Genomic DNA, 18,278 nt, shown 5'->3' on the forward strand with positions numbered 1-18,278 from the left:
GGCAGAAAACGCATGTTAATGCCAGGTGTAAATGGCCTCTTTGATGTCTTTTTTGAGGTTTGAAGCTTGAGGTCCTAACCAGGTATTGTACTTTATCCTGGGATGGGAAAGCGTGGGGGAACCATTGTGTGAACCACTGTGTGAACCATTGTGTGAACCACTGTGTGAACCACTGTGTGAACCGGGCAGATCAGAAGACAGAGAGCTTCTCTGGCAATTTCTCTTTGGCGTGATTTCAAAGTAAAGTAGGTGCGTTCAAAGTGGATCTGGTCTTTGTCCCTTACTTAAGCCTTTAGGCCCAGACTTCCTGGCTTGGCTTATGCTTAATTTCCTGCCTGTCTTGTCGGCACAATTCTTTGACTTTATGTAAGACACCATCACCTGCGGGAACCCTCGCCTCAACTCGCACACACCAAGGTTATTATAGTTTTCCCATTTTTATATTTTATTTCATTTTGACTTTTTGTTTTCGATTTCAGTTGAGTTTTAATGAGTTTTTAACCTGGGTTTGCTAGTTGTTTTTTATGCTTATTTTTTTGTGGAATTGTTACTAGTTTCAGTGTTAGTTTTTATATAGGCAGTATATAGGGGCGAGATTCAAAAAGGTTAAAGAGTATTGTGGAAAATTCAACAAAACATGATAGAATTGAAAAAAAATACTCACATAGGACAGAGATGAACAACCATCCACAAGGACAACTTTATAAAACGGATAGTTCTAGTAATTGATTATTTGATTGGCTGAGCTGTGTTTGAAGCTGTTGTAAAATACACACACCTGTGACAGCATCATTACTGCGCCAAACAGCGTCTCTGTGTTACTTGCTGTGTCTGTGTTTTGCATGGCAAGCAACCATTCTGCTTTTGTCGCGGCTGAAAGACTACATTGCTTTTTGTTGTTGCTCAAACCTTACCAGGTAGGCGATACGTAGTAACCGTGCGCGCCGCGGTGTGCCGCTTAGAACACCCCAATAGGCATGTAAGCCATGCCTTGGGGCTTATTGCTTAAATAAAAGATGTGTCAGTCAGTGTGTTTGTGTCATTAACCACCTAGTCTCGCTGGCCAGCCTCCCCTCCCTACCGTGAGAGGAGTCTGGTGCCGCAGGTCTCCATAGTGGGATTGCGATGGGCGGCGCTTAGCGGCAGTGCCCATGGAAAATAGTTTCAAACAATCCAACTTGTAATTTTCAGCGTGTAGGTTTCTGCCGTTAGCTTGCTAGCTAGTTAGCGTTGTTGTTTTCACTGCAGCGGCAGGGCACTATTTACAGCCACAGCAGGAAACGCCAGCACACAAAAAAGTATTTTTGAAGGTTTAATACCTGTAGTCTGGGTAGGGCAGCAGCACAGCACTATTTACAGCGACACACATGGAGGAGGGAGCGGAAGCCGCTCTTATTGACATGGTCGGAGCCAATGACAGAGCTTGAAATAAGCTGGGAGCGGACATCCGGCAGCGACTGAAACAGTCGCTCCAATGGGAGAGCAGAGTAGAGCAGGGGAGGGTTTATCCCAGTTATGGAGACCTGCGGCGCCAGACTCCTCGGACGGAAGGGAGAGGAGGCTGGCCAGCGAGACTATTAACCACCCAAAATACTACTGTAGGCTTATGTATGAAATAAACTGACAAAAACGAAAACTAGACATGTTGTCTATAATTTTATTTAATTTTGTACACAATACACTTTCAGTTATAATTTTTTATAAAGCCCATTTTTTGTTTTCATTTCAACGAAAATGTTTCCCCCCCCACACCTAGTTTTTCATTAGTTTTTGTTAACCTTGTCACAAACACATACATGTAACCACACCATCCACTCTGGGAAAACACACATTATGTACCTATGCAAATGCGTGTGCACATCCCTATTTTCGCCTACTTGTCTATCTCCTGTCTCCAGTCATCTGGGCCATTTTGCTGTGAGATAGCCTAGCTGTTATGAATTAGGATCTATCTGTTTTGTGAATTTATGGGTGGAAAAAGGTGTGGGGCACTTATTCAACCGCTCCAAGTCTATTTACTGTCCAAGTGGGGCATCTCAGTCCACAGTGGAGGGGGTACCATTCATCACAGTCAGTGGAGGGGCTACCATACATCACAGTGAGTGGTCCACTGCAGCCAGCAGATGAGTCCCAGGTGGACAGTGAGTGTCTGCACTGATTGCTTTTATGATTTAGGAAAAGGAGAAATGACCCACTGTCTGATCCCCCCCATCTCTCCACGTTGGAGGCAATTGCCAAAAGCCATCTTTGTCCTCTCTTTGTTTGACTGGGCCATCACGTCACCATTGAGGTCTTCAAGGTGGAGTTGCTCGAGCACATTAGTGCCGTGGTTCTGTTTTGTTTTTCCTGTCAAAACACATCTCATACAAATGGCAGCCAGGCCGAGAGTTGTATTGGATGTGTTCTGGTGTTTGACACTGAGAAACACAAACATTGGAGCCTATTCATTGACTTGTCAATCGTGGATGTAGCCTACAGTATAGAGAGAAAATGGAAGTGTCAAAAGAAGCTGTAGCCTTGTCTGCTTGAATAGCAAACAGCTTGCCGACCTCGCAAATGAATGCTTCCGATTAAATGGGCTCAGACAGGCCAAGACGAGGCCTCCCTCGCTTTATTGTTAACTAAGTGTTTGAGGAGCAGCCGTTCTGTCTTGTGTTTGTGACCATGTGCACATTGCACATATTACTCCAACACCGTCCAATCACAATCACATCAGTTGCACCGTTCAAGCAAGATGCAAAACAACAATATCCTGTCCATGAACCAAAGATTGGAAGGCAGGATAACTCACTACATCTCCATGATTTAACAGTCTACTGAAATGTGGAGACCTATAGGAGAATTCTGGTGTTTTACAACCTGGACCTTATTTCCAACTTTAATTATGTTTTTTAACTCACCCTGAAAAGTTTTTTCTTTAAACTGGATCCACTACAACGTTATTACATGCCGAGCAGCCGCCTGGAAACGAGGAATATGGGGCCTTAAAGGAACACTCCGCCCATTTTCAACCAGCTTTGTATCATTAGAACATCAGTAGTATATCAGAAAACTGTAAACGGTTTTGAAGTCTGTCATTTAATTTGACAGTTATTGAGTGTTAAAGTGTGGACCAGTGACATCACTGGTCCACACTAACTCAAATGAATAACTCATTAACTCAAATCAACTCTCAATAACTGTCAAACTATTCATCATTCATCTAGTTTGACAGTTATTGAGAGTTGATTTGAGTTAATGAGTTATTAATTTGAGTTAGTGTGGACCAGTGATGTCACTGGTCCACACTTTAACACTCAATAACTGTCAAATTAAATGACAGACTTCAAAACCGTTTACAGTTTTCTGATATACTACTGATGTTCTAATGATACAAAGCTGGTTGAAAATGGGCAGAGTGTTCCTTTAAGGTTTCAGCCCGATCGCACGTAAAACGGCATAGCTGTGGCCGAACACAGAACTTGAAACAGTGGACAGAGCCCATACTCAATTTTATATATAGATAGATACATTTGCAATATTTTTACCCTGTTCACAACCTACTGTTATCACACATGGATCGAGTACAACCCTTTTCTTTTTTTAGTAATCCAAAACGCATGCTCACCAAAAAAACTAAACAGAAACAAAATACCTTACTATTTACATTTCATTTACACAGAAGTTCCTTTTCCTCAAACTAGCAAAGTTACTTGCTGTTACCCAAAGCCAGTGCTGTCATTGTGGGGCTTCTATCCGTGTCAAAACCCAACATGAGCTTATGTAAACCACTCAGTAAATCTGTCAAAAATAAGAGTACTTTCTCACAATTAAATTGGGAAAATATACAGAACACCTCTGGGAATGAGCTAACCTGTAGCCTACTGTTCTATTACATTACATTACATTACATTACATTACGTCATTTGACAGACGCTTTTATCCAAACCACTATTAACCTTATGTTCCAACACAGGGGTCAGCCAGTTACTTCCTATTGTGTTTACACTTCCTGTGACAGTACAGTAGCCTAGTGACCAGGTAAAACAGACAGTGTTTTGAACATAATGGTAAATGGTAAATGGCCTGCATTTATATAGCGCCTTTATCCAAAGCGCTTTACAATCAGTAGGTAGGTTACATTCACCCATTCATACACCGATGGTGGCAGGCTACCACGCAGGGTGCTGGCACATCATCGGGAGCAATTTGGGGTTCAATATCTTGCCCAAGGACACTTCGACATGCAGACTGGAGGAGCTGGGAATCGACCACCGACCTCTCTTATCCAAAGCGATTAGTGGACGACCCGATCTACCTCCTGAGCTACAGCCGCCCCTGAACAGGAAGTCATAACACAACTGGGTCAAGTGGGCCGGGCTACATAAGGTGAATACGAGGAATCAGCGTGACATCACGACACTGCAAATCTCATGGAAGCGCAGCTGTTAACTAGTATGAGTTGTGCCAAACAAATGTTAGCTCAAGAGTCTGATGTAGGCTATAATAGCCTATATGCATGTCGTGTTAAAGTTGTGTGAACTGTCGGAGTTTTTAAAATGTAAACAACATAGAGTGAGACATTCAAGGCAGCTCCATGGGATCCCATTGCCGTTTCCCCCCAGAAACACAGTTTGTTTACTAAAATGCTGCTCGGCTGATCCCTCGTATAGGCCCTATATCTGTATGGAAACAAGCGTTTATGCATGTATTTTACACCAAGAGAGGAACCTGCTCTGCAGTCGCATTTTTCCACTTTTCCAATTGTTTTGTAGAACTAGTATAACCCATCTATAATATTTCCAACACTGCATATGGGTGGATGATGGAATCTCTACTCTGTTATACATTACACATTAAAAGGGGAGAGGTTTGGGATTCAGGGGGGTCCATGCTTGCAGTTGAATCGGCCCCCAATCATTAGGTCCGCCCCTGGCCAGCAGCTCCTTGAGGTGCGAGACAGACGGGGAAAGGGAAACCATCACTGGGCGCCAGCGCCACCGCACCTCGCCGCTTGTGCGCAACCGACGGAGACTTTATAGGCTAAGAAAAAACAATCTCTACAATTCGATAATTGGCTCCTATTTGATGTCATTTAGGTAAGTTCACACCTATTGTCTGCATTTTAGCCCTGATGAAGACCTTTAAATGGTCGAAACCTGTTGGCGTTTTTTAGTTAGTCTTGTTTTGAATATCCTCTGTGTGATTATCAAGTGGATGTTTCCAGCTGTTTTCCAACAGAACCCTTTTCTAGCCTACCTGCTTTGGACAATTAGTTTGTCCTCTTTTCATTCTCTACAATATTCTGGACATTATATCCCGGGCGTTGTAAATGTGGCTCGGATCTTTGGCCACCACTTCTCATGTGATGATGCTGGGGAGCGGGAGATGAATCGGACACATCTTTACGCACAGTTGGGACATGTCTTCGCCCTGAACGCCTCTCTGCTGTGGGCGCCTCACCGCCATGACCACCGCAACTGGAGCGTGTTCAGCAGCGGCCCGTTCGCGGTGGACGTGTTGTTCTCGGGGCACGAGCCGGGCACCATCGTGCTCGTGGTGATGTACACGCTGTCCTTCCTCGCGGGACTCGCCGGCAACATCACGGCGCTGCTGGTGCTCACGCGCAAGAGGAACCGGCTGTCCGCGGCGTGCGCCACGCGCCGGCTGCTGGTCAACCTGGCGGCGTGCGACATGCTGGTGGTGTGCGTGTGCATGCCCGCCACGCTGGGACACCAGGTCTACAACGCCTGGCTGTTCGGAGACTTCCTGTGCCGCGCCGTGCCCTTCGTCCAGGCGGTGTCCGTGTCCGCCAGCGTGCTGAGCCTGGCCGTCATCAGCCTCAACCGCTACTACAGGTAGGCTACACCCCCACAATCTAAAAATTGACCATCATCATCATCATTAGTATATAAATTGGAGCTGGGGCTCTGTCTGTCTGTTTCTCTGTCCCACTGTGATGTCATAAATCCCACTGTACCAGAATAAACTCCTGCACACTGTCTCCACATGCAATCAAAAGTTAACGTTGATTCTCAGAGAATCTGATGAAGGTCTCACGACCGAAACGTTATTCTATATATTAAACTTTTGATTGCATGTGGAGACAGTGTGCGGGAGTTTATTCTGGTACTGTGTCGGGTTTTGCCCTTCTCCGACGCACCTGTTGAGCCTAGGTGTGCAAAAGCTTTTTTCCTTCATAAATCCCACTGTGACATCATCAGTGATGTCATAAATCCCACTGTGACATCACCAGTGATGTCATAAATCTGACATCATCAGTGATGCTGGTCTCATTGGCCACACAGCAGCCGAGTTGCGAATGCGAGCTGCAGGGCCAGCTTGGCGAGCTGCAGGGGCGGACAGGCGACTAGCTATAGCGGGCGAGCCTAGGAATCCCTAGTAATAATAATACACTATGGGACATGCAGGAAGGAGGATGTGTGTGTGTGTGTGTGTGTGTGTGTGTGTGTGTGTGTGTGTGTAGCATAGGCTATATATATATATAATATATACAGCGGGAGAGAAATAGAGGGAAAGAGAGGGAATGGGAGGAAGGCCAGCCGAATAGGCAGTTCCTTGAGGTGCAAAAAAGGGGAAAACCATTGACTGACGCGCACCTCAGCCCTTTACTATTAAAGGGGAAAAAATCTCTACAATATTCTGGACTATATTCCTTGTATCATCTCGTCTGGACTAATTCCCTTTTCACATAGGCCTACATGTCTCAGCAAGTCATCCCTGGACGCAAATGGTCCAGAATGCTGCTGCAAGGGTTTTGACTATAGGTCCAGCAGATTATGTCACATCTTAGCTTCCTTACATTACAAGTTCTTATAAGTTCCCAAATTGTTACCCCCTAATTCCATAAATTCACATCTTGTTCCCCTGTGCCTATACAGTATGTCTTGCTATACTGTACTGGTAAACCATTGTTGTGGGCTACAATTCTAAAGTGTTACCAAATTGACTTACTCACTGACTTACTTTACAGTGTGCACAGCCCGCTCCATGCGCGCGCCTTCTTCACCGGGCGGCGTATCCTGGGCATGATCTGCCTGGTGTGGGCCGTGTCGTCGGGCCTGTGCCTCCCCCTGCTGTTCATGAACACCACCCGCACTCTGTCGCTGCTGGACGGGGCGCACACCGTCACCGTGTGCGTGGAGGGATGGAGCAAGGTCAAGCTGCGGCAGGGCTACAACTTCCTGCTCTTCTGCTCGCTGTACTGCTTCCCCGTGCTGTTCAACCTGGTCATCTGCTTGCTGACCGGGTGGAAGTTGTGGCGGCGGGATGACAAACTGGGCGAGTCAAACAGATTCGGCCTTGCGCAGGTTGTGTGTCGGGTGCAAGTGCGCAAAAGGATAGCCAAGATGGTGCTGGCACTGGTGCTGCTTTTCACCGTGTCCTGGCTGCCTCTGTACGCCGTGGACATCTGGATAGACTTCAACATGCCGGCCTCGCTGGACAGGGAGGACGGCGATGATGATGACGCGGCGGCCCACGTCCAGCACGAGTGGATCCTCCAAGGCAGACCGTTTGCGCAGTGGCTCGGCCTGACTAACTCGACACTCAACCCGCTGTGCTACTGCTTCATGGGGAACCTCTACCGGCGTGCCACGCGCTTCAGGGAGAGCTACCGGGAGAAGCTGTCGTCGGTGTTCAGCCTGTCCCTGCAAAGCGGCTCCGTGTCCAAACGGGCGTCATCAGAGAAGCAGGTTGTCGGGGCGCACGGCAGCACCAAGCGGGCGCCATCAGAGAAGCAGGTTGTCGGGGCGCACGGCAGCACCAAGCGGGCGTCATCAGAGAAGCAGGTTGTCGGGGCGCACGGCAGCACCAGGCTGACTAAGAGCAGGAGCCCGTCAGCCGTGACTGTGTGCGAGACGGTGTTCGACTGAGCGGGATGGGTGGAGCCAGCAGAGACCAAAATGCACAATGGTGCACACAAATTCCGGGTAACACTTTATATTAAGGTACACATATTCACCATTAACTAGTTGCTTATTAGCATGCGTATTAGTAGCACATTGGTTTATGAGTCATTATTCTGCATGTCCATATTCTACAACTACTAGAATCAGAATGTTTTTTTATTCAGCCATAGTGTGTTTGCACCATGGTTTGCACATACAGTCCAAGGAAATTGTCTTGGTGTAGTTGGTGCACACGTGCGATATAGACAAGCCAACAAAAATAACACAATAAATACACATAAATGTAAACATATACAAGATATGGACAGAGTATTTACAGCCAACAAGTGTGACAGAGTACAATGTTAGCAGGCAAAGTGACAGGTACAAGTACCAAGTTGACAAAAGTACAGTTATCAGAGATGGCAATTTTAGCTAAATAATACATTGTACAGAGTATTAACAGGTTATATGCATGAATTGCATTGTATCGCACATGAAACTGTATAGGGATGTGGGAGATGCAACATCAGTGCAGGAGCACAGTGCATTGTATGTGTGTGTGTGTGTGTGTGTGTGTGTGTGTGTGTGTGTGTGTGTGTGTGTGTGTGTGTGTGAGAGTGAGTGACAGCGTGGAGGGGGAGGTTGGAAGTCTCAGAGCCTCACAGCCATAGGATAGAAACTGTTCAGACATTAGACAATAAGAGTTTTCCTGTAATAACCTCCTAATTAGCCGACTGCTTATTGATAGTAAGTAAGGAAGTTATTATCTTAATATGCTTTAGTGGTACAGGGCAGTTAAATACTGCAGTGATTTATGGTGGTTGCCATCGACCATGATCATATTCCATCGCCGGTGGCAACGATGTAATGTTTACACTTCCAGTGATGGGCAATATGGCATCTTTGCGATGATGGTTGCGCTCATTGCCAAGACATAATTTGGATTGAACTTTCTTTGAACCCATCGCTGGCTCAGTTTGTTTTATTTTTTCTACCTCCATGTCTTGAGAGAAAATGAAAATGAAGTGAAGTAATTGAAACTGCGCCACTGCGATGAGTTCTACTATCGCCTAATATTTATACTCTTTATGAGCGACAGCGTCCAATACCGGCGTCCAGCGATAATGCCATGTAACGGGCGAACATCAATCGCTGTACTCTAAACTGCCCTTCAGGCAGCAGCCCATACTGAGCAAAACATATTAAGATCGTAATTGTACAACTTCCTTACATACTATCAATAAGCAGTAATTACATTACATTACATTACATTACGTCATTTGGCAGACGCTTTTATCCAAAGCGACTTACAATAACACATTTTTTGTCAGCAATAGAGCAATCAACTATGGAGCACAGTCTATGACAACTACAACTTCTGAAGGAACAGTGGTACAAGTTTAGGTTAGTGGTACAAGTTTAGGTTATTTTATTGATTTATTTATTTATTTATTTTAAGAAAGAGAGAGAACGAAGTTAGATCAAGAAGGGCCCAGATGGAGCCTGAAAAGGTGTGTCTTTAGTCTTTTCCGAAAGATCGGCAGTGATTCAGCTGTCCTGACCGAAGGTGGAAGCTCGTTCCACCATTGAGGTGCCAGGGACGAGAAGAGTCGAGATCGGGATGAGCGACTTTTGAGCCCCCGTAGCGAAGGAGGGGCGAGGCGACCTGCACTGGTGGAGGAGCGAAGGGAGCGCTGAGAGGTTTGGAACCTGACCATGGATTGCAGGTACCGGGGAGCTGACTGGTGTACTGCCCTGTAGGCCAGTACCAGTGTCTTGAATTTGATGCGGGCCGAGATGGGAAGCCAGTGGAGCTCCTGGAAGAGGGGAGTGACGTGAGAGAATTTGGGTTGGTTGAATACCAGACGGGCTGCAGCGTTCTGAATGAGCTGAAGCGGTCGGATGTCGGTGGCAGGTAGGCCGGCCAGGAGCACGTTGCAGTAGTCCAGGCGGGAGGAGACAAGAGACTGGACCAGGAGTTGAGTCGCTTCTCTTGTGAGAAAGGGACGGATTTTGCGGATGTTGTAGAGAGAGAACCTACAGGAGCGTGCTGTAGCAGCTATGTTGGCAGAGCAAGACAGCTGGTTGTCAAGGATCACCCCAAGGTTCTTAGCTGTTTGGGAGGGAAGTACAGTGGTGTTGTCAATGGAGATGGAGAGATCTGCGAGAGGGCAGTCTTTTCCTGGGAGGAAGAGTAGCTCGGTCTTACCAAGGTTGAGCTTGAGGTGGTGGGCAGACATCCAGTCGCCAATGTCTTTCAGGCATGCAGAGATGCAAGCCTCAATTTGAGTGTCAGAGGGGGGGAAGGAAAGGAATTAATTAGGAGTTATTGAGGGTAAACTCTTAGTTAATGGCCTAGTAGTTGTAGAATATGGTCATACAGAATAAGGCATTAATATGTGCTTTATAAAGACTGATAAACGGCCAATATGCATGCTAATAAGCAACTAGTTAATGGTGAATATGTGTACTTTAATACAAGGTGTTACAAATTCCAATATAGGCAACATGACATGTTTAGATAATCATGATGGAACAAATCCCATGTATTCTTCCTGAATGTAAGTAATTTATTTGTATATTTTAAGTGCAAACCAAATGTAAAATATCGTGAGCATGTGGCCTATACTGAGTTGAATATTGTGCTTTGTTACCAGACTCATATCAGGCTACTATTTGATGTTGAAATGTTATGGGAAAATGCACTGAGGGTAAGGGGGGATTTTTGTGCATTAATGTGTTTGTAAGAATGAATCTGTCTGAATAATAATCTCGTGTCATTAAAATTTGTATTTCATTATAAAATGATTGAACAAGCTCTAAAATTGTTTTCTTTGATCTTAAATTGTCTTTTGAAGTCCTGAGGGGGAATTTGTTTAGTTGAAAACTTGAAAGAACAGTCAATCGAAATACAACAACAATAGCGGTGGATTGAAGGATGACAACACAGAAGGGTGGGCTGACACCACGCGGGGTTAACACACTGCTGAGATCTGACCTTTACACCACGCGGGGTTAACACACTGCTGAGATCTGACACCACGCGGGGTTAACACACTGCTGAGATCTGACACCACGCGGGGTTAACACACTGCTGAGATCTGACACCACGCGGGGTTAACACACTGCTGAGATCTGACACCATGCGGGGTTAACACAGTGCTGAGAGCTGACACCACGCGGGGTTAACACACTGCTGAGAGCTGACACCACGCGGGGTTAACACACTGCTGAGATCTGACACCACGCGGGGTTAACACACTGCTGAGATCTGACACCACGCGGGGTTAACACACTGCTGAGATCTACTTTATCCGCTTCCTCTCCCTGCATATTCTCCACATCAATCAGAAGTCTAAACAATGATGGTCCTGGCCGGAGGTCGATTCGATGTCTAGGGGAGGGGCTGATATGAAGTTTTTCCTGATGTTGGCCTTTCAAGCCATGTCGTTTTAACGGCTCATAGATGACATTCCAACCAGTATAAAATGTACTTTTAAGCAAAGCCACCCACATCCTTTATGAAAGAAAATATGATTAAGAAAAATCTCACTTTCATAGCCTTGTTTTGTTTTTTAATCTTTTTTTTCTTTTCTTTTAATAATATGTTTATTAAATTTTTCCCTGTACAATTATCAACTGTTATTGCAAGTATTACAATATAGGTTGTGTACAATAAACACAACAAAACAAATACAACCCTCCCACACACACAAACCCCCACTCTCTCTCCCTCTCGCTCTCAACATCTATCGATCAGTGGTACCTAATAAAGTAAAGACAATTTTGAACAAAAAACAAACATTAAAACAACATTTTCAGAAGAAACCTGGAATCTACCACATACTGTAAGTCTTCAAGATCCCTGTCCTGAGTCCGCCTCCTGTATGAGCTCCCCTATATCTGCACTTGTGATGAAATCATGAAATGGTTTCCATATCCGCTCATACACTTCCAATTTGTTTTTCAAGGTGTATGTTATTCTTTCCATTGTCATACATTGTGCCATGTTCCTGATCCAGACCCCAATTGAAGGTACATCAGTTTTCTTCCAATTAAGAGTGATTATACGTTTTGCCTGCAGTATAGCAAAGTCAATCAATTTATATTCTTTGGTTGTCAAATTGAGACCTATTGGGTATAGGTGAAGTAATATCATTTTAGAATCTAATTAAATATTCACAGACAAAATGGTCATGATTTTATTGATCACCTCTCTCCAGAATTTTTTTATTTTTTCACATTCCCAAATACTGTTTTTTAATCTTTAATCTATTTAGGGAGTAGAGATGAAACGATATGATAATTTCATATGATGATTATAATGACCAAAATTATCACGGTTATCAGTATTATCACGGTATTGTTAAAAAGTGCTGAAAATGTTCAAAAAGTACTAATACACTCAGAGAAATCATTTCACCAAGTTCTATATCGAAAACTCAGCCCCAAAAAGGATTGATACATTCACTGAAATAATTTCTCCAAGGCTGTGCGTCTGCATGATGCATTTAGAATAACCTTTGCGATTCATGCGTAAACACTAACATTCGCACTCATGTTACAAAATTATATTGTGGTAAAAATACATAGTGTTTATTCGGTTACACCACTATAAAACATGTTTTCATCAAATTCACCATTCCCCTAAGATTATATGCTGTCATGTCGGCAAATGGTCAAAATAAAGTCACGTGACTGGACATCTCAGACTTGTCCTCTGTTTGCTGGGAATTTCGTCCTGGCATCGAAACTGAGAAAACATGGCCATCAGAATCAATCTGACCATCTGCAGTAGGGGAGATAATTTATGCGCATGCACGGACGCATACACACGCGCACACACACAAGATTGATGACAAGATTACCATCTTAGAGCTCATTTATGCTCCATTTCCGTCCAAAAATGAATGCGTCTGTTTCAAACGATGTCACTGCCCACATACTTCCATGTGTCTTTCACGTTGGTATCATGTTAAGCAATACAGCCTAGGCTAGTGGGCAATAGAGAGTCAAATGTGTGAGTGTGTGTGTGGTACTGCTTCGTTTCATCCGTATCCATAAGCTCTCAGAAAACATGTTGAATTTCGCACGAAATGAACAAAGTGTACGAACACAAAGCTCCATCCGTATGCGTATCCGTATTTAAAGTTGAGCCTAATTGGGCCTTTAGATGAGTTGGAGTGCGCGGCCACCTCACATGTGCAGTTAGAAGAATAGAATCTGAAATACTTCTCACTTTTGGAGCAGTTAAGTGAGCCCGGACTCCGCACAACATTTATGGATAATGCTCCACCCTGGCTTGGCTGGAGTCTGGATTATTAGATTGCCTGCTTCAAACCCCAGGCTCCCACCTGAACCCCTTTTTCTGTTTCCTCCAGATCAGAGAGTCTCTTCAGATAAACCTCTCTCCAGATAAACTCGACAAGAAAGAAAGCAGACTGGAAAACAAATAGTCTGCGTTGTGATAATGGGCCAACAAGTCCCCCCCAACCCATACAACCGTCGCTTCCAACGTTAATTTGAAAAAGTCGGCGGCTCATTTTTAAAACGTTGCTATGTGTTAATTTGAAAATGTTTGTCAATTTGAAACGGTTAATTTCAAAATGATGCTACAGTTGTGTATGGGCAAATACAACAGCATGGTTATGGTTAGGGTTATAAGTGTGATCCTCCCAGGTGCTACGTCCTACCGGTGAAGCTCCCGCTGTCAGGTGAAAAGAAGCAGCTGGCTACTGCGCATGTGTCGGAGGAGGCATGGTGCGAGTCCCGGCTCGCCCCAGATCGGCAGAGGGTGGAGCAGCAACCAGGGCAGCCAATAGGGCAGCATGGGGATAAATTGGCCAAATATAATTGGGGAGAAAAAACTGAAAAAAGGTTAGGGTTATAGCTTAGGCTTAAATAAGTAACAAAAACTTTCCTCATGGTTCAAATGTTGACTTTAGAAACGTTCAGATTGGAGTACAGCTTTGGGCTTCCATACTCCAGTGTTTAAAGCAAGTTCTTACGCCCTCTGCCACCTCCATGCCCAACGACTTTACTTTCCACTGTTAACCGCCCCCCTCTGTGTAGTGATGTCATCATCACCGATGACATCACAATTACTCGAGTGACACCACTGATGACATCACTCACTGATGACATCATCAGTCGAAATGCACCATGCAGCTTCCAGAAATAGAAAGCAGGGCCGATTGTGACAAGAGATGACCGCCAACTCAGCCACTGTCTTTAGGCAACAACGGGTTGCTAGGTATGCGGCCCTGCTTGTTCCTCGGTTGCCGGGTACCGCAAGACAGATGCTGAGATGGCCCACTTCCCAGGCGGATCCCTTAGATACCACAGTGCGCACTGTGCTGCTCAATCATCAACAAACCACCAAGTTCTGCGACAACCATGTCAGTACCACCAAGTATGGGGTGCTCACCTTCCTCCCCTATTTCCTGTACGAGCAGTTTAGGCGAGCTGCCAACGCCTTCTTTCTGTTCATTGCTCTCATGCAGCAAATCCCTGATGTATCACCGACGGGTCGCTACACCACTCTTGTGCCGCTCATCTTCATCCTCATCATGGCCGCGATCAAAGAGATCATAGAGGACTATAAAAGGCACGAGGCAGACAACATGGTCAACAACAAGAAGACAACAGTGCTGCGGAATGGAGCCTGGCAGACAATCCTCTGGAAACAGGTGGCAGTAGGAGACATAGTGAAGGTGACCAATGGCCAGCACCTTCCAGCTGACATGGTTATTGTGTCTTCAAGTGAGCCTGAGGCCATGTGTTACACTGAGACCTCCAACCTGGATGGAGAGACCAACCTGAAGATCAGACAAGGTGTCTCCCTCACAGCCGGTCTCCAGTCTCAGGAGGAGCTGATGATGGGACTGTCCGGTCATCTGGAGTGCGAAGGCCCCAACAGATACCTGTATGACTTCACTGGAACTTTGAATCTGGAAAACCAGAATCCGGTTCCTCTGGGTCCAGACCACGTGTTGTTGCGTGGCTCCCAGCTCAGGATCACGAAATGGGTTGTAGGAATTGTAGTCTACACTGGCCAAGACTCCAAACTGATGCAGAACTCGACCAAGGTGCCCCTGAAGCGCTCCAACGTGGAGCAGGTGACCAACGTGCAGATCCTGGTCCTCTTCTGCATCCTGCTTGTCATGGCCCTGATCAGCTCTGTGGGTACCACCATTTGGAACAGACAGCACACTGAGAAGGCCTACTGGTACCTGTCCCGCACTGGTGATATCTACACTAACTTTGGATACAACCTGCTGACGTTCATCATCCTCTACCACAACCTGATCCCCATCAGCCTGCTGGTCACTCTGGAGGTGGTCAAGTTCACACAGGCTCTCTTCATCAACTGGGATGTGGAAATGTACTACCCAGAGACAGACACACCAGCCATGGCCCGAACGTCCAATCTCAATGAAGAACTGGGCCAAGTCAAATATATTTTTTCAGACAAGACAGGAACCCTCACCTGTAACGTCATGCATTTCAAGAAGTGTACCATTGCCGGAATTAAATACGGCCACTTCCCTGATCTTAACTGTGATCGTTCGATGGAGGACTTGAGCAATCTGCCATCCAGCAGTAATAACTTGACAGAGTTTGATGACCCGAGTCTGATCCAGAACATCGAGAGGGACCATCCTACGTCGCCTCAGATCTGTGAGTTCCTGACCATGATGGCAGTGTGCCACACGGTGATCCCAGAGAGAGAGGAAGACCAGGTCATCTATCAGGCCTCCTCACCTGACGAAGAAGCACTGGTCAAAGGGGCGAAAGGACTGGGATTCGTCTTCATTGCAAGGACCCCACATTCAGTCATAATCAACGCTAGAGGAAATGAGAAGAGCTTTGAGCTACTAAATGTGATGGAGTTTTCCAGTAACCGCAAACGCATGTCTGTGGTGGTTCGGACCGCCGATCGGAAGCTGCGGCTCTACTGCAAAGGAGCTGATAATGTCATTTTTGAGCGTCTGACTGAGGCATCCCAGCATAAAGAAGTAACCATTGCTCATCTGAAACAGTTTGCTACTGAAGGGCTGAGGACTCTGTGTTTTGCCTATGTGGACCTGGAGGAAGGCGTCTACCAGGAGTGGCTGAAGGAATACACCCGCATCAGCACCCTGCTCAAAGACCGTGCTCAGAAGCTAGAGGAGTGCTATGAACTGCTGGAAAGGAACCTGATGCTCCTAGGTGCCACAGCCATAGAGGATCATCTCCAGGCCGGAGTCCCGGAGACCATCGCCACTCTGATGAGGGCCGGCATCAAGATCTGGGTCCTGACTGGAGACAAGTTGGAGACGGCCATCAACATAGGTTACTCCTGTCATCTTGTTACACATGGCATGTCGCTCATCAGCGTCAATGGGGACTCTCTGGACACTACTCGCGCCACTCTGACGTCCCACTGCTCGTCTCTGGGCGACTATTTGAGGAAGGAGAATGACCTGGCACTGGTCATTGAAGGCCAGACCCTGAAGTACGCCCTGTCCTTTGAGCTCCGCCAGGCTTTCCTTGACCTGGCCCTATCCTGCAAGGCTGTCATCTGCTGCCGAGTGTCTCCGGTCCAGAAGTCGGAGATTGTGGATATGGTGAAGAGACACATGAACGCCATTACGCTGGCGATAGGTGATGGTGCGAATGATGTGGCCATGATCCAGACAGCCCATGTCGGAGTGGGCATCAGCGGCAACGAGGGCATGCAGGCCACCAACTCCTCTGACTACTCCATAGCACAGTTTTCCTACCTGAAGAGGTTGCTATTGGTCCATGGGTCCTGGAGCTACAACCGTGTCACCAAGTGCATTCTCTACTGTTTCTATAAGAATGTGGTTCTCCACATTATAGAGCTGTGGTTTGCCTTTGTGAACGGGTTCTCTGGCCAGATACTTTTTGAGTCCTGGTGTATAGGCCTCTACAACGTGATCTTTACTGTGCTGCCTCCCTTCGCCCTGGGGATTTTTGACCAGCCGTGCCACAGTCAGGAGAAACTGCTCCAATTTCCCCAGCTCTACCAAATCACCCAGAATGCAGAGGGCTTCAACACCAAGGTGTTTTGGGGTCACTGTATCAACGCACTCATCCATTCAATTATTCTCTTCTGGTTACCACTCAAAATGTTAGAGCATGACTCTCCCTTCCCTAACGGTCATGGAAATGATTCCCTGTTTGTAGGGAATATGGTCTACACATATGTGGTAGTTACCGTGTGTCTAAAAGCTGGAATGGAGACCACCGCCTGGACCAGGTTTTCCCACCTGGCGGTATGGGGCAGCATGGCACTCTGGATGGTCTTCTTTGCTGTCTACTCGACCATTTGGCCCACCATCCCCATCGCCCCCGACATGCTGGGCCAGGCTGGCATGGTGATGCGTTGCTGGCATTTTTGGCTGGGCCTGATCCTGGTTCCTGCTGCTTGTTTACTCAAAGACTTTGCTTGGAATGCTGGGCGTCGCACTGTGAGGAAGTCACTTCTGGAGGAGGTGCAGAAGTTGGAGGCGTGCGCTGTAGACCCGGGGGCGGCCGTACTCAGAGATGCCAGTGGCCGCAGTAGAACAATCGTGCCCATCTGCTGACAGGTGTTTAGGAAAACGCCTTCAAGCGTAGGAGGCTCCAACTCTGTACAGCAGACCATGTCACATGACTACTACGCCTTCTCTCAGGAGGAACACAGGGTGGTGTCCCAGTCCCAGGTAGTGTGTTCCTACGACACCACCCGCCACCAACACCCCAGCCTCTCTAGCCCCACCCCTGCACCACTGATTTGGCTCAACGGTAGTCAATGGCTGCTAGGGTGACAGCGGAGAGAGACTTATGGGACAGCCTCACGCTGGGTGACCGACTCCCTGCTGTGGCTTTACCAGAACTATGATCTGACCCATCCCCCTGTCCCCAAGGGTCCTGTTTAGACGTGGAGGCTGTCGCTGGGGCGTGGAGAAAACTGCCTTGGGAGAAGCGACCAGGCCAAATAAATGGAATAAATGTTCTCCACATCTCACACACAAAGCTGCATAGGCATGTGTCATCATATCCACGCACAGACAAACTCAGAAACTTCTACTTGTATTTGTATATATCACACAGACTAGGTTTGGTTTATGCCAGTTCGTGTTAATAAGTGTGTGTGTGTGTGTGTGTGTGTGTGTGTGTGTGTGTGTGTGTGTGTGTGTGTGTGTGTGTTCCAGACAGTGCATCTGTATCTGACTGCACATGTGTGTGCAGAAGTACAGAAGTACAGCCACAATTGCTGCGTTTCTAAAGCTAACTCTCGTCAAAGTATGAACGGCGTCTCCCAGGGAGTATTTTGAGTTCCAAGTGGCTTAATTGTTCTCTCATAATAATCTCCCACTTCTGATGAATAAACAAACA

The 18,278-nt window shown here is 46.4% G+C and overlaps 2 protein-coding genes across 2 annotated transcripts; both read left to right on the forward strand.

Annotated features, from left to right (window-relative positions):
- Positions 1-5,367: 5,367 nt before the first annotated feature.
- On the forward strand, positions 5,368-7,874 carry LOC310775648 (QRFP-like peptide receptor; the record flags this gene model as incomplete). The annotated part of the gene is made up of 2 exons (XM_083635803.1): positions 5,368-5,837; positions 6,974-7,874. The coding sequence occupies 2 exons, from the start codon at positions 5,368-5,370 to the stop codon at positions 7,872-7,874; spliced, it is 1,371 nt and encodes a 456-aa protein (XP_083491929.1).
- A 6,224-nt stretch (positions 7,875-14,098) lies between these two features.
- Positions 14,099-17,485, forward strand: LOC310775649 (phospholipid-transporting ATPase IB-like; the record flags this gene model as incomplete). The annotated part of the gene is made up of 1 exon (XM_083635804.1): positions 14,099-17,485. One exon carries the CDS (start codon positions 14,099-14,101, stop codon positions 17,483-17,485), a length of 3,387 nt encoding a protein of 1,128 aa, XP_083491930.1.
- Between the last annotated feature and the right edge of the window lie 793 nt (positions 17,486-18,278).

This window comes from Poromitra crassiceps (assembly GCF_964638095.1).
Source record: "Poromitra crassiceps genome assembly, chromosome: 4".
Classification (NCBI taxonomy): Eukaryota; Metazoa; Chordata; class Actinopteri; order Beryciformes; family Melamphaidae; genus Poromitra; species Poromitra crassiceps.